The sequence below is a fragment of the Mesoplodon bidens genome (assembly GCF_964165515.1).
Source record: "Mesoplodon bidens genome assembly, chromosome: X".
In the NCBI taxonomy this organism is placed as follows: Eukaryota; Metazoa; Chordata; class Mammalia; order Artiodactyla; family Ziphiidae; genus Mesoplodon; species Mesoplodon bidens.
In genome coordinates this window covers 33,265,838-33,287,779 of record NC_138163.1, presented here as the reverse complement: position 1 = coordinate 33,287,779, position 21,942 = coordinate 33,265,838, and the positions used below count along the sequence as shown (strand labels likewise).

General features: G+C 36.6%; 1 protein-coding gene across 3 annotated transcripts in view; it reads right to left on the bottom strand.

Moving 5' to 3' along the window:
* The window catches only part of TENM1 (teneurin transmembrane protein 1), a gene marked incomplete at both ends in the record, with an annotated part of 588,520 nt that overhangs the window by 307,555 nt on the left and 259,023 nt on the right, over positions 1-21,942 (bottom strand). For all 3 annotated transcript variants that reach the window (XM_081221281.1, XM_081221282.1, XM_081221283.1), the window contains one exon: positions 20,166-20,404. In XM_081221281.1, the coding sequence (XP_081077407.1) occupies positions 20,166-20,404 (239 nt within the window). The remainder of the gene's footprint in view (positions 1-20,165; positions 20,405-21,942) is intronic.

The window sequence follows — 21,942 nt, the reverse complement described above, 5'->3', positions numbered from 1 at the left end:
CAAAAATAAATGCTACTTGAATTAAATGCAGTGACTGCTAGCATTACAGAAACCAGGTTATCTTTCCATCTTAAAATAAATCCCATTTTCATTACATTAAACATCAAATTGGTGTATGACTGAACTATAGCCCTTTGATAAATCACCTTCAGATCTTGGCTTTATCCTGGTAATAACCAGATTATATGTAGGATTGAAAACCATTAGTTTTCAGAGAAACATTTTTTAAGAACTAAATAGAGGAAGTAATGCATGTTTATTTATGGTACCTTACTTTTGCTTCAGCAGTTTCATTCAAATTTTCTCTTTTTTTCCTAGGGTTATACATATACATTTCCTACTAAAAATATTATCTGTGGTTGCACGACATCATAAACATAAATAAAACATACTTAAATGTTCCTTTTCAAAGCAATTTGAATGGAATCAGTATGGCTGTGAGATTCCTTTCAAACACTTTTAAAAGCTGTCATGTCGGGTATGGGTAGAATTTCCTTTGAAAGAAGGACTTCATTAATTTTAAAAAAAGTGAAAAAAAAAGCGTTTTATAATTTGAACAGTTTTACGTAACACATTTTGCTAGTCTGCCACAGTGAAACAGTAAAATTAAATGCCAATTAAAGAAAAGATTGAGACAGTACAACAGAGGTAATAAGGACACCTTTCTTGTGGCTCCACATGTTTGAATCCCTACATTTCCTCTCCTAAATGAAATGAAACATTCTCTACTGCAGCATACATTTTTTTTTGCCTTAGTACAGTCCTAGTTTTATCCAACATTGAAGCTAGAAAAGATTCTATCAAGGTAATAAATCATTTTAATATCCCAGTTCTATATTATATTATCTTAAAACTTTCATTTACTATGTATTTTATATTTTCCATTCCAAGGCTGCAGCAATATTTATAAATAACATGTCTATTTGGGTACCTTATCACAGGTTTAATATATGATCTCCATTTGCAGTTGCGTAACGGGCCCATCTGCGTATTCCTTATCAGACAGACACAACTATTTAGTGTTTTCATCTCAAGTCACAGCACCAATAAGTGCTCTCCATAACTCAAATCTTATTTACTTTTGTATTATTTATTTGCCTTGTGGAGTCAGGAGAAATAAGCAGCATAATGACGGGACACTTTTTTTTCCCCCCAAACCCCCACCTTAATGAATAATGCAGCAAAAATGTCAATTTAGCCAGGACTCGGCACTCTTGATTCTTCCTTAACATTTTCTTTTTCTTTCTCATTTTACTTCGTTTTCTGCTCAACGAAGTCTCCCTTTCGCTATGGTCCAAATCATTGCCTATCACTTCATCATTACTGATGATGGAAGTCTCTTAGATTCCTCAACAGTCTCTCATCCTCTTTCCTGGTTGAATGCTTATTGGTAATAATATGCAAATTCTTTTAAAAAGATCCATATAAAACTGGTGACTGGAAAGTGAGAAACAGACTTACACAGAAGCTCTCTCCTCCTCTTACTCATTTGACCTGAATGTATTTAAATTTAAAAAATGGGAATGTATTCATTGATTTATGTCCTCAACCCCTGGTAGCTGATGCTTTGAAACTCACTTTCCTGATGTGGCATCATGTTGTCACAGCCATAGATACCTGGCATGTGCTCTTCTGCAAATTTTTAGATTTTGAGATGTTAAAACCCTTTCCATTACCTGCTTATTCAGCGTTAGCATTAAAGAGTAGGGCTCAGATGAGGTTGGGGAGTCAGAATATATAATAGAGAAGGTGGAAAACAGATGAGTAGGAGAAAACTACAGCTGGGTATGTTCCAAGCCCTTCTAGCTGCCTTATAAGATTTGATCAGATGGGGCGATACAGAGAATGAACTGGTGGAGATTATAATGGCCCAGTTTGTTCTGAGTTTTCTGAGGTGGCATCATGACGGTGTTCTTCTGGAAGAGTCACCAATGTTTGGGCTTGATTCATTATCAGGATCCTCAAGCCTTTCCCTCCCTTCATGCAATAATTATTTGCTGGCAGACTACTAGGTATTAGACACCGTCCTATGTGTTGAAGATACAACAGTAACTGCTTGGTTACAAAAACGCTTGCCCTCCTGGAGCTTTACACTCTATCTAAAGGGAGGCAGTTGTCATGTGTCTGGAGCGGAAATGTCTTGTTTCAAATCTCAACTCTGCTACAGTTAGTATCAGAGTGACCTTGGGCAAGTTACTCAATCTCCGTGTCTCAGTAACCTCACTATAAAATGTGCATAATAATAGCATCTTCCCCATAGGGTTCTAGTGAAGACCTTGTGAGTCAGTACATGTAAGGCACCTAGAAAAATGCTTGGTACATAATAAATGCTCCATAAATGTTAACCATTATTATTAGGCCTGGTTAACTGTCCCCTTAAGCTAGCCTTTCCAAAACTATCTTGGAAGTGGAGAAAGGCAGGTCATTTGCCCATTGCATCCTTTGCTTTCTTGCCCTAAATGAGGTTTGTGTAGTTGCATTTTTTCGGCAAGAGCAATGTTGAGGGACTCAAGTCTCTAACAGAACTTCAGCTACCATCTTCACACAGCTCTACAGCAGAATTCAGACAAACACACACCTCAACTGATTTCCTAATTCCAAATCCTTGACTTAATTTAGAACAGACATTCATTTCTCTCCTCACCCTCACCAACATCCCCCAAACCTGCTCATTTCTTTTTCTCCATCATGTTGATCACTGGGATTTGGAAGTTGCAGATTTGGGGTTCTCTTGGTAAAAGGTTTCCAAAAATTGGAGCATCCTTAAAATTTGTAAAGTCATCATTTCTTTACTAAGAAATGTAGAGTGCACTTTCTACAAAGAAAGTGGTTAGAGTCTCATTCTATGAAACATAATGGAGATTTCTCACATAGCCATATAGTATGAAATGGGTCCCAAGAAAATTTTCAGCTGAGTTACCCAGCACAAGTATACATTCCTGGGTGATGGATGCAACTCTAGCAAATTGATCTGTGCAGATAAGGGAATCTGTATGTAACATAATAAAATCATGGTATATCAGAGCTCAAAAAGACCACAGGCTAATAGTTTAGAAAAGAGGGAGGGAGTAACTTTACAGTAGAGAAACCCAGAAACACAACCTCAGCCGCGTGATCAAGGTTAACATCATCAGTGATAGCATGTACATTGATAGCATGTATCCTTGACATGATGCGATGATAATGCACCTCTGTAGTCTTCCTCCTCCAAACCCATAACCCCAGTCTAAACATGAGAACAACACTGGCAAAACTCAAATTGAGGGGCATTCTGCAAAAAACCTGACCACTGCTACTCAAAACTGTCAAGGTCATCTAAGAAACTGTCACAGACTAGAGGAGACTAGGGAGACATGACACATAATGTAATATCCTATCCTGGATGGGATCCTGGAACAGAAAAATGACATTGGGGAAAAACTGGTGAAATCTAAATCAAGTGTCAAGTTCAGTTAATAGTAATATTCAATGTCGGTTTCTTAGTTGTGACAAATGTACCATGGTGATAGAAGATGTTAATAATAGGAGACACCAGATGAGGAGTATATGGGAATTCTCTGTACTATTTTTGCAACTTTTCTGTAAATCTAAACTTGTTCTAAAATTAAAAGCTTCTTTTGGAAAAAAACAAAACAAACAAACAAAAAAAGACCACAGACCAAACATTTGGGTCAATCTCATTTTACAGAAGAGGAAACTAAAAGCTGGAGAGGAAGTGCTCTGCCCTAGGACACACAGAGACCAGCTTCTCTCTTATTCGGGACCAAGAGAGGATGTGATCCATTTCTGCTAGTCACTGACATTTTGTACTGAAGTAATTTGGTTGGAATATTGGGCTAATGACGCCAATATTATAGGTTAAGGTTTTATGCCAACCAGTTGCTTTTGCATAGAGGAAAACTCTGCTCTTTGCCCACAGAATCATTACTCAAACTAATTTCGTCCATCCTTCTCAGGTAAGTGCATAGGAGAGAACTGGAAGCTCTCTAACAATCTTTCATCAATTCAAAATACAGGAACATGAGTAGGATCATCTTTTTATATGGACACTGATTATTTTATTGGATTACTGGGTTACATGTAAGTGAAGTATACACCATATATTTTCTACTGGTTTTACAGTCTGTTTTCTTTTTTATCTCCACCTTCTTAGCATTTTTGTTAAAACTGATCACTTTGCTATCCGAGCCTTGTTTTCTTTTTTTTTTTTTTTGCGGTACGCGGGCCTCTCACTGTTGTGGCCTCTCCCCTTGCGGAGCACAGGCTCCAGACGCACAGGCTCAGCGGCCATGGCTCACGGGCCTCCTAGCCGCTCTGCGGAATGTGGGATCTTCCCGGACCGGGGCACGAACCCGTGTCCCCTGCATCGGCAGACAGACTCTCAACCACTGCGTCACCAGGGAAGCCCCCTTGTTTTCTATTTTTGAAGCAGATTCAAATTTTGCTTTAAAGAAAAGGTAGGCTATAGGAAGTTTACTCAACTTCATATAATTATCGAAAATGGGTCTAAATTTTTTTTTTTACTATTTCCTGAAATGTCTTACCAGGAGTTCAGGAGATGTGGGAAAAGAATACGGCAGTCTCTCAGTTTTATTTTTTTTCCCCTATGATTTAAAATTGTAATTTTGATTCTTTTTTAGTCAATGTTAAAATATGCAGTTTATGTCAAAATCTTTAATATATAAAATTCCTTATAAATCAATAAATATCAGCTGACCCTCTAGTAGAAACACGGACAAAAGATATCAACAGGCAATTCACAAAAGAAGAAATGCAAGTTAGCAGTGACATTTTAAAATGTTCAACCACAGTGGTAATTTTTTTTTTTTTTTGGTATGCGGGTCTCTCACTGTTGTGGCCTCTCCCGTTGCGGAGCACAGGCTCCGGACGCTCAGGCCCAGTGGTCGTGGCTCACGGGCCCAGCCGCTCCACGGCATGTGGGATCTTCCCAGACCGGGGCACGAACCCATGTCCCCTGCATGGCAGGCGGACTCTCAACCACTGCGCCACCAGGGAAGCCCCACAGTGGTAATTTAAAAATGCAAGCTAAAACACTGAAATATCATTTTGCCTATCAAAATGGCTTTTTTTCTTTTTTTACAATTGACGATATCAAAAGTTTTCAAGGGTTCAGAGAAATGAGCATTCTTGTGTACTGCTGGCAGGAGTGTAAACTGTTGCAAAATGTTTGGGCAAATTGGCAATATATACCTAAAGTGTTGGAAATGTTTTTAAACATTTTGATCTAGGAATTCCATGTTTAGAAATTTATACTAAGAAAAGGATTTGAATAAATTTTAAAACAACAATATTCAACATGATGTTGTATATAACAGCAAGATAAGGAAAAGTACTTAAATTCCAGCAAATAGGGACTGATTATATAAGTGACTGTATACAGTAGAGGATGATGCTGCAATTAAAAATAATGTTGTAGAAAAATGTTAAATAATAGAAAAAGATGTTCCCAAAGCAGGTTATAAAACGGTATTTGTTATATGAGCTCATTTTTAGAGGTCAGTTAGTATAATAAGGGCACCATAGGCTCTTTCTGAAAAGTCACACAGACCTTAAGAGTGATGGTCCTTCCTCTAACTAGCTGTGCGGTTGAAGGCAAGCTGCTTAACCTCTCTGACTGTCAGTTCTCACATATAAATTAGAAATACCTAATTTGAAAGATACTATGAGTATGCATAAAGGGATCTACACGAATTACAATACAATTCAGATCTACTTCTAGAAATTAAGTGTCTTTTATTTTTAAAGTATTACAATAGACTCAGATTCTTTTTGTTGTTGTTCAATGTATAATCCATTACCATCATTACATACTCAAATTTGGCCAGTGGGAGCTCCTCCAAATTGGTTTCTGTGTCATTTTGACATGTCTCAACTCTTCCTTGCTTTCTAGCACAAGATATTCCAGGCTTAATTTGCACTGACTTTTTTGACAGACCTAGAATCAGCCATTTCTCTAAGGAGCTTTCAGTAGGAAATGTATTTAGAAACCAAAGTCTAGTTTTAAGATATGCTCATTACTACTGAGGTGTCATTGTTTTTAAGTCCTTTCAGGGAACAGAGCAAGGATATAGACACACAGAACAAAACTTTTAGATTTTATCTTTGTTAATGTGTGTGTGTGTGTGTGTGTACACATATACACATGTACATATATCTGTATGTATGTATGTTTTTAAAAGAATGAGTGCATATTGATATTCCTAATTCTAATCCAGCACAACAGAGCTCTTTCTCTCCCTAATCCCATATTTTTATCTCCTTTTTCACAGAGTGAACCAAATTCTCAATAACATCAATGTATTTACTCATTTGCTTATTGTACAAGACACACAAAATAAGTATTAGAGTTACTACACCAATGCCACTACCAGAATTAATCCTACTAAGTTCAAAGTTTGCGGGTTTTTTCCTTAGAATATATCCTCCTGAGGGTGTACAGAGTTGTGTATTAAAAATAGTGAATCTTCCTAATATGTAAAGAACTCTTAAAAATTGAGACAAAGAGGACCAAAAAAAAATCAATAGAAAAATGGATAAAAGATATGAACATACAGTTCACAAAAAAAGATCCCTAAACACACGAAAAGATATTCAGCTTCACTGAATATTCTTTCATAATAAGAGAAATACAAACTAAAACTACCCCAAGGTACCCTTTCTAACCTATCTGATTGACAAAGATCCAAAAACTTGTGACACCCATCAGGACATGGGCACTGTCACACACTGCTGGCGGGTGTACAGAATACTACACCCCCTGCGAAAGAGATTCATGCAAAGTAGCCACTTACCATGTTTTTAAACTTTCCTCTGTATCAATGGATATTTCCCGTCATTTCTTATTTTGCATACATTTCCCCCTCTCCTCTTGATTTAAGGTAGCTTGTGGTCTGTCTGTTTGTTGATTTTTTTTTTTTTTTTTTGCGGTACGCGGGCCTCTCACTGTTGTGGCCTCTCCCGTTGCGGAGCACAGGCTCCGGACGCTCAGGCCCAGTGGTCGTGGCTCACGGGCCCAGCCGCTCCACGGCATGTGGGATCCTCCCGGACCGGGGCACAAACCTGTGTCCCCTGCATCGGCAGGCGGACTCTCAACCGCTGCGCCACCAGGGAGGCCCTGTTTGTTGATTTTTAACACCACTTTTCTATTATTTTTCTGTTTTCTACCCCATTTATTTCTGCTTTATTTTTATTGTTTCCTTTCTTGTACCTTCTTCTAGCTTATTTTATGGCTTTTTAAGCTTTATTTTCATTCTTTTATTTTTACTGATACAAATTTTTTCTTTTAAATGGTTTACTTATATCCCATAAATTTTGACATGTGCTGGGTTCATTATCATTATTTCTTAGAAATTTTATAATTTTAAAGTTTCATTTCCCCCTTTACCCGAGACTTAAGATTTAAAAAATTTCCAGGTGGATGGACTTTTCTGGTTTTAAAATTTTCGTCCTAATTTTCAGTTTCATTTCACCATGATCTGGGAATGATGTTTGTGTAACTTCTACTTTATGAAACTCACTGAGGTTCCTGCTGTGACCTAATACATGATCAAATTCTGTGAAGGTTCCATGAGTACTTGAGAAGAAGGTATATTCTCTATTATCAGGGTGTTAAGTTCAATATACAGCCATAGATCTATCTTACTGATTTTGCTTTTTTAGGTCTTCTATATACTTAATAAGTTTCTATCCATGTGACCTGAGTGATGGGTTAAAATATTCTATTACTAGTTGTTTTTGTTTATTTCTCCTTGAGCTCTTACAGTTTGTTTTGTAAAGGCAGTTGTTATTTGTGCATAGATAGTCATAGCTTTTTATAGAGTATCCTCTTTGTTGTGTTTAATGGTTTTTGGCCTGAATTCTACTTTGTCTGATATAAAGATTATAAGCTTTGCTTTCTTACTGCTTCTTCCATTTGCCCGATAAACCTTTTGTCTATCCTTTAATTTTTAGCCATTTCTGACTCGTTTCATTTCAGGTGTGTCTTCTAAACAGCATAGAATTAGGTTTTGCTTTGTGAGCTCTTTTGAAAATCTTTTCCTTTTACTAATAGGTGATTAAACCCACTTACATTTACTGATATGACAGATATGTTTAGTCTCAACATATTATTTTGTTATATTTACAGTGCTATGTTAATTTTATTTTATTTCTTTATGTAGTTTGTTTCTTTGGTTTTTAAAAATTTCTTTTGATAAATTGGAAGATTGGGATTGACACATACACACTACTATATATAAAACAGATAACTAATAAGGACCTACTGTATAGCACAGGGAACTCTACTCAGTACTCTGTAATGGCCTATATGGGAAAAGAATCTAAAAAGAATGGACATATGTATATGCGTTAACAGATTCAGTTTGCTGTACACCTGAAACTAACACAACATTGTAAATCAACTATACCCCGATAAAAAATTTAAAATTTTTTTTATTTTGGTATTTAAGAAGGTTTGTATTGTTGTTCTATTGATTACCTTTATGCTATTACTTTTTATAAAGCTCTTCATCCCCCTTCTGCTTGCTTGGCTTTCTACTATTTGGTTTGTCAGCTTGAAATTATACTCTTTGACTCTATGTGACAATCATTGAGCTTATTTTACTTTTTTCTTTTCTTCTCCCAAGCTTTAATTGTAATAACTACTTTATCAAAAATACGTAACATTTGAATACAATTCCCCAGCATTGTCCTCACCTTTGTTTTAACCTTAAATCTACAATTAAGCGTATCATCATTCACCAACAGCCCTTCTGCCAAAGTTTCCCTCATTAACTCTTAGGTGGATTAAGCTTGTTCTCTAGATCATAAGTCAAAAAACTACAACTCTTGGCCAAATCAGGCCTGCTTTCTGTTTTTGTATGGTCTGAGAGCTAAGAATAGCTTTTTTTTTTAAGTTTTCTTTTCATTTTTAAAAAATTTAATTAATTAATTTATTTGGCCACACAGCACAGCTTGTGGGATCTTAGTTCCCCAACCAGGGATCTAACCCGGGCCCCTGGCAGTGAGAGCGCAGAGCCCTAACCACTGTACTGCCAGGGAATTCCAGCTTTTACATTTTTAAATGGTTGAAAAAGATCAAAAGAATAACAGTATTTCAGGATACATGAAAATTTTATGAAAATCAAATTCCAGCGCCCATAAATAAAATTTTATTGGAACATAGTCACATTGATTCATTTACAGATTGTCTATGGCTGCTTTTGGGTATAAGCTGAATTGTTGTGATAGAGGCTGTATGGCCTGCAAAGCTTGAAATATTTACTACTATCTGGTCTTTTTTTTTTTTAATATAAATTTATTTATTTATTTATTTATGGCTGCGTTGGGTCTTCGTTTCTGCGTGTGGATTTTCTCTAGTTGTGGCGAGCAGGGGCTACTCTTCGTTGCAGTGCACAGGCTTCTCATTGCGGTGGCCTCTCTTGTTGCGGAGCATGGACTCTAGGCACGCGGGCTTCAGTAGTTGTGGCACGTGGGCTCAGTAGTTGTGCCTCACGGACTCTAGAGCGCAGGCTCAGTAGCTGTGGTGCACAGGCTTAGTTGCTCCACGGCATGTGGGATCTTCCTGGACCAGGGCTCAAACCCATATCCCTTGCATTGGCAGGCGGATTCTTAACCACTGCGCCACCAGGGAAGCCCCCAAGGGCATTTTAATTGATCAATTCTGCCATCGCTAGGCCCCAGCTCTCACATCTTCTTTTCTATTTAGTCTTCGTTTCACTCTTGGCTCTGGCATGGGCTACAGAGCTAGTTCTCCTTCTTTTGAGTATTTTTTCTCTCCTTATGTGTAATCGAAAGTGTGTGGAATTCCATCTCCTAGTTATGCTATTGAAGTGGGTTATGTGTGGTTTTATTTGCTCTCCTTGCTGATGTGAATTTCTTTCTGGAGGATGGTGTGGAGAGATTTGAATTTAAGGGGCCAGCATTATTCTACGGGAACTCAGAACTCACTATTAATATCTACTTTTACATTTATATAACACATATGCAGAAACATATACTTGAACATTGTGTACCCAGTATTTACAGGACATTCATTTGAAATGAGGCTCTAATAATGAAGATGTGTTATAAATTTACCTGTCACTGTTCTTTATGTTCAGTTCCATGCATCTATGAGATAGTTGGCCATGGTTAGGGCTACCATTAGTAACTGTGAACAGGGTCAGGTTTACTAATAGGGTGATTGTGTTATATTTTTCTGCCCCTTACATAATCCCTCCTCCTAAACTTCTAATGATAGGAAATTCATAATGAGTATCTCATTTCTTTGGCTGAAAGTAGTGATGGCAAATATATTCCAACTTCTGAGTAAACTCAAATTGCAGAATCTAGACTCAGCAGGAAAGAATGTTTGTTGCTTCGATTACTTATATCTTCCATGGGTCTGGGACAGGGAAGCAATGACATTAATGTCAGAGATTTGCCATTTTTGGCGTACGACTCTGTCTTCTGTTAAAATGCAAATAATCTTGGGGAGATATAATACATTTTCTTTGTCACAGCCCTTTTTACTTCAGTGTGAATTATCTTATTACATAGGTTGCAAGCGTAAATGCCAACTGAGAAGGAAGGCAGGTAGTGTAAAAAAGTGAAGAGGGCAGTATGGCTACTCTGATGGACTGGAGAGTTTATGCGCCTTTTGGGAGCAGCCCCTATTTAGCTGCAGTCAATGGTTTTCATATTATTTTTGCAAAACAAAAGACTAGAATAGTGAGTAGCACATAGGTACTCAAAAATGTGTGGATGAATGTGTGAATGCACATCTGGGAATGTCAGATCTTCTTATTTTTAAAGAGAGGCTAGAAATTTTATGTAAACCAGAGATTTTATGTAAAATCTCTAGACTTAAGTTTTTAAATTAGTTGGCAGCATTTAACAAATTTTATGTGTGTCAGGCAAAACCTGCCTAGTTTACCAGATTCATTTCTGAGTTCAGGTTTTGTTAGGGGGTAGAAGGCAGGACTAGGTTTCTGATTTGGGGGATGGATAAAAAAGGGAGATTGAGACTGTGGGCTTTAGTAATGAAACAGAACAGAGCTAAAAGGTTGAAATAGTAACTGAGCCCATGACCTTGGCCTCATTAGTGGGAATGCTGCTGAGATAGTCAGTAAGTAATCTAAATATTTTTCTTTCCTGCCTACTCAAATCACAAAAGATACACACACTATTATTTCCAATAAAAATAGAATTATATTCACCAGTTTGCTGTGTATGCTAACAATTAATTCTGTTTATTTTGGGCCAAAAGACATACCCATTACTGGACCCTATAAACTCATGTGGTTTTTTTTTGTGAATGTTTATTTATATATTTGATCTTGATTGCCCACTGCATCTCTTATTTTTAAAATTTAGTTTTTCTCCCTCTGTTGATGGGTTCTTATCTCTACATTTTATATTTCATTGTTTCAGAAGACTAGATTGGTGCCTGTCAGCAAGGAGACTTACACCAGCTAATCCAAGGGCAGGATTTGGTCAGGGAAACCAAACTAATAACATACAGCAGACAGCAATAGAAACCAAAGACACTAATGGTTTATTTGGGTTTGTTCAATCTTGCAACAGGCTGTGTTTTAGCCATGACAAAGGAAGAATCTATTGTGCCATCTGGCTTTCAAAAACTCCCACAGCCTTCTATGTTGGTAAGTCTTAACTAGTGCCATGTCTGCAATATCCTATATGGTAATCCTTGAGCATGTGCTATTACAGCCTGGAGTAGCACCGAGCATGTGCAATGCTTTACCACATTTTCCCACTGGCATAAAAATTTTCATCTCCCCAACTAGGTTTTCAACTAGGTTCAAAAGTCATCTGACCTTTCAACTACTCATGGCTTGACAAATGCTAGCTTTACCACCAAGGTCAATGATATAAAAAAACTTATTGCCTCTCTGTGAGGTGGTGGGGAAACTACTAAACTGTTTGATAACTTCAGAAGGTTTGGATTTATCAGGATTCTGTCTGGAGGCAGCACATGATCTTTTAATAAAAACTGCTTCATTTCCAAAATTTCCACTTTCTTTCATAGCAAAGTATACTTGTTCCTAATTTCTTAATAGCGGGCATCTCTCTTAAGCATTGTGCACCCAGTATTAGCTTGGTTGCTTGCTATGAGTAAAATCCAAAGTCTAATATGTACTCTCTCTTGATATTATTTTCACTTAACCCTATAATTTTATTAGTTAATGTTGCAAAGTATTTGGACATATGGAATATAGAAAAGACACTGTGGTACTGTTATTTGCTATATTTAACATCTATGTTTAATTAAAATAAAGTTCAAGATCAAAGGGAATCTAGGTTCTTCCTTCAAGGAACAAAAGGCAAAACTGAATTAAGGTTGAAACAAAGTTATCTACAACATAAAAAATGGGGCTAGTTGATTTGGTGAAACCTATGAATATCAAAAAGCAAAATCTGCCTCTTCTGTACCAGGTGGTAGAACAGCACAGATTGCTTGCTGTCAAAATCCCATTTGTACTCATTTTTGGCCATAGCCACAACTAGTTTATCTGAGAACTCACAACCTCCTCTGATGTTCCATGTACATATGCTAGCCTTCAGTCTCCTGATCATTTGATCAGGACATGAAGCTCATTTAATATAAAAGAAATGAAATGGAATCAAGAGTTTTTGTGTTTTACAAAGCACCATACCATAAGTCTTTTCTTCCAGTTAAAAATTTCCTGTTGCCAATTCAACGTGATAATGAGACATTTGTGAGGCCCTTCCTTAGAAACTCTCATGGTAAGCAATTACTCTAGATGTTAACTATAATTTGCTATATAAGGTCTACTTTAATTAGATTGGCAAAGCTATAATGAGGTTTTAATCAGTAGAAAATTACAGTGGGTCATCTTGTTCATTATTATCCCATAGAGATCAACAGGATCCCCAAGAAAGGAGCTCTTGAGGAGCCATACTGTGATCTAGAATAACACATGGGTCTTGTCTATATTGGAGGATCCAATATAATGTGGTGCTCTTATTTCAACACTACCCACACTTTGGTGAGCTTGTGAGTCTACCCAGGGAAGACCATCTTGTGAGATTATCCCTAGCTAAGAATCTAGTCTTTCCTGAACAAATGATTCATCTGGAAAGAGGTCCTCATATATGTTCCTTAACTAGGTCTAAAATATACAGGGGAGTCACATTTTTAAGCTCCGAGTCTGAAATCTAAAATTCTGATACACTAGCCTCTGACCATCTCATTTTAGCTATTCAGCTCGCTCATAGCTATAACTACCCTACGATATCATTGATAGTTCTAGACACTTGGACCCACCTCTTGTTTAGAATGCCATTAGTTTCTTCTTCCTATTTGCCTTCCCTACTAAGTTTGATACTTTGGTTGACCACTTTAAAAACGTTATTAGTAGCGTCTATAATTTCCTTATCTGTTTTGTCTTCTTTCTGCACTCGCCCTGCAAGCCTCCATTTTGGTGCAACTTGGTCCTGTCTGCCAATTCCAACTTCCATACTGCCATTAGGGTGATTTTTCTAAATGTAAATCTGAGCAAATCATTTTCTTGCCCTAATGAAAAACCATAAAAAACTTCCATTTGCTCTTAGGATAAATTCCAAGCTCCTTACCATGACTTAAAAATGCCTTTCGTGATCTGTCCCTGCTTATTATCTTCATTTCCTGTCACCATATCCTCCATTTGTGCTGCCTCAGGTTTTCCAATGTATTCGTATTTAATAAAACATATGCTTTTTCATCTCTCTTTAAAGGGAATATAGCTAAGCTCCAAATGTATGTGTCTCCACCCTGTAAGATGCCACCTCTTTGTTTTGACTGTGATAAATCAGATACTCTGCTGGTGATCCTAGCCCTACCCATTCTGGCTGTTCTATATGAAAATTCAGTCACATTTCTGAAGTTTAAAATGGGTTAACCTGCCATCTGTTTCAAAGCCATTGCTCTAATTTAGTTTATTCTTATTCACTTCAGAGTAAGTATAGCTTAACGACTTACGCAATGTGGGTCTAAAAATATTCGTATAACATATCTATATATGTATCGTATATATATAATTTGGATGAGCAGAAACTAAGTTAAACAGGAGTGAAATTTCCTTTATGCAAAAGAATTCAAATTATTTATTTTGAAAGAGATTTCTTGAGAGAGAGTTTTTCCCTTGCATTTGCAAGATTGATTCTTGCTGCTGTAAAACTTCTTAAGCATGTAAACCTCCAGAATTACTAACATGCTGCCCAGTCCTCTTTTACTATGCCTTCCAGTGGATCTTTAGCTTTTGGGCTGGCCAAAAAGTTCGTTCGGGTTTTTCCACACGATGGTACCAAAAACCCAAACGAACTTTTTGGCCAACCCTATATTTCACAAAGCCTCATTTTAATTTCTCTACCCAGGCTTAGACAGTGGTGTATGGGAAGTACTTAGTAGGGTGAATACCCCTCCTTGAGACAAAACAATAATCTCTTGATGCAAGACTTATGTTTAGTATCCATTACTCACTCACCCAAGAAATTATCTCTCTTTATGTCTTAAATCTACAGGATGCTAGAGTTCCAAAAAAATATATATATATATAGAAGCATAGTATTTGCCTTGCATTAAAGTGCCTTCATTTTCAGCAATAGGTGCTAACAATGGTTCTGAAATTAGTTGTATGTGGCACAGGTTCTTCCTGTCATTTTAGTATGTTTAATTCAGATTGAATCTATACTTTTATTTATGACAGGTAAAAGTGCCACTTAACATAGTGGGGATAAAACTTATGGGACATATTACACCAAAAAGATGATGTCAGATGCAAATATAAACCTTTTTTAAAGAAGAGTTCTGATAAATGCATGGATGGCAGATTTATAATTAGACTGAAGTTATACCACCATTTTCCAGATCCCTGCCTAGAGAGATTGCTAGAAAGTTGGTAGATTCATGGGTAGGAGGCAAAGTCAATGCTAACGCAGAAACTGCCATCATTATCGTAAATGGGTCCACAAGAGTGAACTGAAAGTAGTAATAAGTATAAATGTGACACCAAAAGGATTGATAATGGTCTATAGGATAAAGTAAAATGCTTTTTTGCATTTTATGCTGAGTCATTTCTTGAATGTTATAAGCTATAATGCATTTTAAAGAAAATGTGTTTCAACCTAGATATGGCCTCCAGATAGAAATACAAACCATTTGAAGGGCCAAAACACCAAGGAAAAGGGAAATTAGTAAAATAAAGGCAAAGTTACAGATATTATAGACCAGGCAGAAGGAAACAACAAACCCATTAGAGGATTCTTGTGAAACAGACATTCCAGCTCTGAAAAAACTGTTCTAGATGACTTTGGTAGGAAGGGAAACAAAAGTAGTTTATGTTAGGATAAACTGTATGCTCATTATGCTTACCTCCGCTCAAATTAATAATCCTATTAATAATCCTGTTCCACTAATAATAAGCATTAATCTTTACTTAGATCTGCTAAGCAATGTCCTGGGTGTTTTACATGTTTCCCTTCATTTAATTAAAAAGAAAATCTATCAGGAAGGTATTATCAACATTCCCATTTTATAGACGAGGAAACTGAGGCACAGAGGCATTAATGAAGCTACTAGTAAGTGAAAGAGATGGTTTTTGTTAAGGGTATTTATCTATACTCAGCAAACTTTGTGGGAAGGGGCACTGTCTATCTAGATCTGATGGGGGAAAAAAACCTCCATTTCAATTCTCTCCATTAAAAAAAAAACTAAGTTCTTGAATTTTCCAAAATCAAAATTTGCCTTACTCTATTTTGTTTCTTCCCTGTATTATAAAGTATTTGCATTTTTTTGTGTGATGGAGGCAAAGTAAACACACTCCACTCCTCTCATTCTATCACTCTCAGCACTCTTACTCCACTGTCATAACAACCCTAGAAAGTAGAGCAATTTGGACTAGTATAAAGGAGGCAGAAGAAAGCACTAAAATCATTGTTACTCAATTTTGATGCAGAGAGCAAGGTGCAGTAGGCCCTTTGCCCTCTTGAATAGTTTCAGCCCTACACTTTCAACCACAGAATTGGGCTCAATATTCTATCTCTCCTAATTCTGTATTAACAACCATTCTGGTCAACTTTCTACATGTGGGCTATATAGTATGTCATGGCAAGGAGATTCACGGACTTAAATTATTTCATCGGTAGAGTTTGGACACTATCTGCATCCCCTGAAGGTGGTATGAATCACTACTAATTTCATGGCAAAAGAAAAAGAACATTGATATCATTAACTGATGATATTGGGTTTGAGAGACAGAAATCCCTACTCCCCAACTCATTCAATGCAACAGTCCATTTGACCCCAGGCACAATGTATTCTTGTGAGTTTCTACTGCCTCTTATACAAACTGCTGACTGTGGAGAAACTTGATCAAAACATCAAAGATTACCAGAGAAGCCGAGTTTGTGCCCTTCACAACCATTGATGAAGCATCTTAACCTCGCCTCCTCTTGATGCCTTGCAAATGGTCATCTGTCTTCCTGACTACTATTTCATAGGGCTCACTTGTAAATTCAAGCAAATGTGCTTCTGACTGTCACTGATACATCACTGATGCCAAAATATCAGAGAGGATGAAGCGTAAGGACATATTTTTTGATTCAGATGGAAAATATTACAGATTTATGGGTAAGCGATGACAATAGCCATTCCATAATATGTATCTTTCCATGCCTCCCTTCACTGAATTTTACGACCTCAAAACTTATTCAAAGAAATTATTTACTTGCTGACCCAAAAGGTATAGTGGGTAGGAGTGGGGATGGGGCTGGTTGCCTGAATAATCCAGCTCTGACTTTTCACTTGTTGGATTTCCACTGCTTTCCAATGACCACTTACAGAGCCATAATGCACAGAACATCTATTGATGTCCCATTGATATTGATGTGATTTCCCGTAGTGGATTGAGGGCAGCACAGCCTATAGCCATTCATATCTAAAGGTTATGTATAATGGATAATAGAGGAACATGAAATAGCAGAAAGAAATTTGCACGGGAAACAGAAGCGGTAAATAGTTTCAGTGAAAGATCTTACTTGGGTTAGACAGAAACTGCAAAGGGGGATTGGAAAAAAACCAGATGACTCTTACAGACTCAGCAAGAGTTGAGAGTGAAATGGTTTCATATTTAGAAATATAATACTTTTTTATTTCAAGCACCGAAGGCCATTTAAAAATCATCTTGCATGTTACAGTTCTTATGCGACATCTTTCACTTAAATGCCTCTTTATGAATTCTTACTCTGTCCTCCTGAGGTGGTCAGTGATGGATGGGGTAAGTGGAGGAAGAGATTTTAACTGATTATCCAAAGTCACATAAGTTCCAGTCCATGACAGAACTCAGAACAAAGTTCCAGTGTTTGCCATCAACATCTCCTCATTTTGAACCCACTCAGCCTACTGTGCTAGTATTTAGCCTGATACTTCTGCATTTTCAAAGTCACACAGAAAAGCATTTCAACAGATATCTCTCACTGATCCACAAATCTCAGTTGCAGTAACTACTGCAATGGATGACCTGGTAAATCAAATTTAATTTGTGATTTAATAAGAAAAAAAATGGTGGATTTACTTAGTAGACCAAGAAGTAAATGAACTGCAAGGTCTGCTGCAGTGCTAGAAGGGCAGCAAGGCCTAGCACTCAACAACATGTCCTCTGGGGTCAGTCTGCTGCTCTGGCTTAAAGCTCAAAGCTCAGGATCCCTACTTAGTGCTGTGACCTCTATGTGATCTCTTACCTTGGCTGTGCCTCAGTTTCCTCATTTATAAAACAGATTTAATACTGATAGCTACCTTAAGGACTGTTCTGATAATGCAATGAGCTAATACAAGTAGAGTGCTTAGCATAATTCGCTTTTTTCAATAAACTTTTACCGACAGGGTTGCTATGCGCCAGGCACTGTTCTTGGTGCTGGGGTACAGCCATGAATAAAATGGCTAACTCTGAGAAGCAGTGAATTTTACTAGTGAATAATGATTACATAGGTAGTAATGGTAACAACAACAATAATAATATTTAACATTTATAGTATACTTACTGTGTTTTAAGTCCTATTCCAAGTTCTTTAGTTATATTAACTCATTTAATTCTTATGACAACCCTATGCTACAGGCACCGTTTTAGGACAGTTTTACAGATGAGGAAATGGAGGCCTTAAAAGGGTAAATAATTTGCCCAAGGTAACATGCCTAAGAAGTGGCAGAGGTCTGAAAAATCCATGCTCATAACCGTTGTACTATACGGCCTTACTGTCATATCAGATTTATATGCCACTGTTTACCCTATCAAAAAAGGCAGTCCTTGAAATAACTGAAACATTCTGCTTTCACTTTTTTTTTTTCTTCTGGCCACACCACATGGCATGTGGAACTTCCCCGACCAGGGATCAAACCCATGCCCCCTGCAGTGGAAGGCAGAGTCTTAACCACTGGACCACCAGGGAAGCCCTCCACTTTTGCTTCTGAATAAACATAATCTAATTAAACAAGTCTCAGAGTATATAATACAATTTTTTATATGAGTGGCCATATAATAAATTTAAATAGAAACATAGGTTTGAACACAGTATAAACCTATTGATAAGAAGCTTGCTATACCTGGATTTGTTTATTCCAGAGGTAAAGTCTTGAATCTAAAATATTATCTCTCTGTATAGTAAAAGTTAATAGAAGCTAACCTATAAGATAAGAGTTGGTCTCATAATTGAACAATAACATTTTAAAGGGCCTCTAATGTATTTAAACTTTTCAAATTACTCCTCGTTTTGAATGATACCATGGTAAAACCCTGTTTATATTACAGTACTTTCTCATCTCCGACCTCCATTCCTTCAGCGCTATTCCTCATAAAACGTTATTACAAAACAAATAAACATACATGTTGGGTTATCCTGAAGTGTCTGAGATAAAGGACACATTTTTGATATTATAGGTTAATATTATCCACATATAATAGAAGCATTGTTCAAACATATTCAGATTGTACAATGAAAATAGAAAAGAGATAATCATGAACATCAATATAGGCTATGATCCTATACTGTTGACATTATCAGTGACTCCCCTACAAAATATATCTGTTTATTTAACTTACTACCCTTTGTTCTGTGACTCTTATAAAAACTGGTTATGGGAAATTTCTTATTGTTCACATTTTTTAATAAATCAGACTCAACAAAACTTACTTTTTTATAATTATTAAGAAACTCGAAATCGCTTTTTAATCTATCTCTCAGAATCATATTCAATGTATCTTTGTGGGTAGTTCCCCTTCAATTAAGAAATCAGGCTAAACCTGAAAAGAAGATACAAGTGACATACTTAGAATTTTTTTTCTACCATGATATGCTATCCTTCTAGGAACAGTGCTTCCACAAAATACATGTTTTTTAAGTTAATTTACATCTTAGACTGTAAAACCACTCAGACAAGGAAATTAATGTTCAGTCAAAATAAAATGCCAGCCAGAAAAATCAATACGATTTGCTATCAAGTAAGGGTGACTTTAATCAAGATGCTTCAAGAACAACATTTTTCTTAAAAGTGGAAAGTGTGCCTCACTACTGTTTTCTCTTTTACCTTCACAAACACAGTAACCACACAATTTTGCAGCCATTTATCTAGTGAAAATAAGAAGACATTTTTTTCAGTCCCAGTGTAAAACTCTGCGTTCTTGGAAAGAGATTATGCCCTGGATTTTCCAATAGCTTCCAAGTAACTACTACTTTAATGAAATTGCTACCTGAAAATTCGGTAGCAGTATTATTGTTTAACTATAATTTAAGAAGCTATTGTAGATTGGTACTTATGACTTCTAATGAGAAAACCATAACAACCTTTTAATTGAAGGGGAAATGGTTAACTACAGTAATTGCAATCAATAAGACTGTGCTAGTAGCATAAATATTTCTTCTCAAAGAGCGATCCTTATGCTCCTCAGCAGTATTTAAGGTTAGGAAGTACCAAAAAATAAATAAATAACCTAATTAGAAATCTATTTGTTATTGATAATACTGAGCCTTAGTTCACATTTGTAGGTCGCAGAGTAGAGAGGGAACCCCCCCTGCCGCTGCCCCCAACTCCACCACAAGCAAAACAAGACTTTGATTAAGAAGAAAAGCGAAGCATGGAAAAAAGGGCTTACCAATCACATAGGCTAGTAACAAGGCCAAAGTCACTGTGATTGCAGTGGCGCTCAAGGCCGTGCACTTCCAATTGCAGCACCTGTAGGGTTTGTTGAAGGTAAAGGCAGGTCTGGAAAAGGTGCTTCGAGGAAGTGGCCTGGGAGGAGGCGAGTACACAGTATTGGATGTCAGAGGGTAGTTCTGACTGGCTGCACTGAAGATGGCCGAGGAACCAGATCCATGTTTGAACAGGAAATGCCTGCGGAAAGGAAACAAAAGTTTGGGCTATCAAAACCAAAGCCACTTGCTACAGAAATACAAATTCCACTAATTTAAAACAATCATGCTATGACAAAGCACAGGGCAGCTAGGAGGAACTCAACAAAATTTTCATATACCTAACACTTAACTCCAAAGCGCCATTGGTGGTCTCCTTTTTGTTTTCCTATTTTAGACTTTTAAGAGGAGGAAAGAGGTCTTCCGTTCCCTGACTTGTTGACTAATGAAATTCTCAAATTCTGAACATTAACATTCCACATTTGATGGTATTCACTATACTGCTCCCTTTCATTAAATATAATACTCAAAAACAGAAAGAGAAGTATCATCAAGCATTTTGATAATATGAATGGCCTAGAGACCAGTATTTTATTTAGAGACTAGCTTTCACAGACATATTTTCACCCAGTATTTTATTATAAAAACTGCCATACAGCCAAAGGAAAGAATTTTATAATAAACACACATCTACTCAAGAGAATATCAAGTAAAGAAATTCAGTAAATCTGGAGTAGGTCCTAAGCATGTATATTTTAATAAAACGTCCTAGGTAAGTATGATGTGCGTATCCAGTTGAGCAGCACTGGCCTTAAAAATGCTAGATTCAAATACTAAAAGATTGTTATCAAATAAACAATTTTAAAAATAAAAAAAACCCCAAAACCACAGATGTACTTGTCATCTAGATTCTATACTTAACTAACATATGACTATATTCACTCTAGCACATATTTATCCACCTCTCCATTCCTATCTTAGTCCATCTTTTTTTAAAACATTTCATTTTTTATTTCATTTTTCAAGCATTTCAAAGTAAGCTGCATACATCAGTACACTTCCCTTCACATATTTCAACTTTCATATTATTATCCAGAGTTCAATAATTTTTTTATAGATTTGTAATGTAAAATTTATACATGATGAGTTTGAGTTTTTTAGATCCCACATATGAGTGATATCATACAGTCTTTCTCCGTCTGATTTATCTCTCAGCATAATATCCTCGAGGTCCATCCATGAACTTGTTAAAACGAAGAGCAGAGTGTTGGTTACCGGGAGCTGAGAGGTGGGGGATAGGGAGATGTTTAAGGTTACAAATTTGCAACTAGCAGATGAATAAGTCTTGGAGATCTAATGCACAGTATTATTATAGACAATAATAATGTAAAATAAATATCAAACTTGCTGAGGCAGTAGATCTTAACTATTCCCACCACAAGAAAGAAATAATTATGTGACAGAGGTGTTAGCTAACACTACAAATGGCAATTAATTGTACTGCAATATATAAATGTACCAAATCAACATGTTGGACACCTTAAACTTATAAACTGTTATATGTAAATATAATATAAAAAATTATACACAATGAAATGCACAAATTTTAAGTGTACATTTACTGAGACTTGACAAATGCAATCACCTGTGCAACCTAAACCCCTATCAAGATACAGAACATTCCCATCACCCCAGGAAGTACCCTCCTGCCTTTCGAAGTAAATCCCTATTCCCTAACCC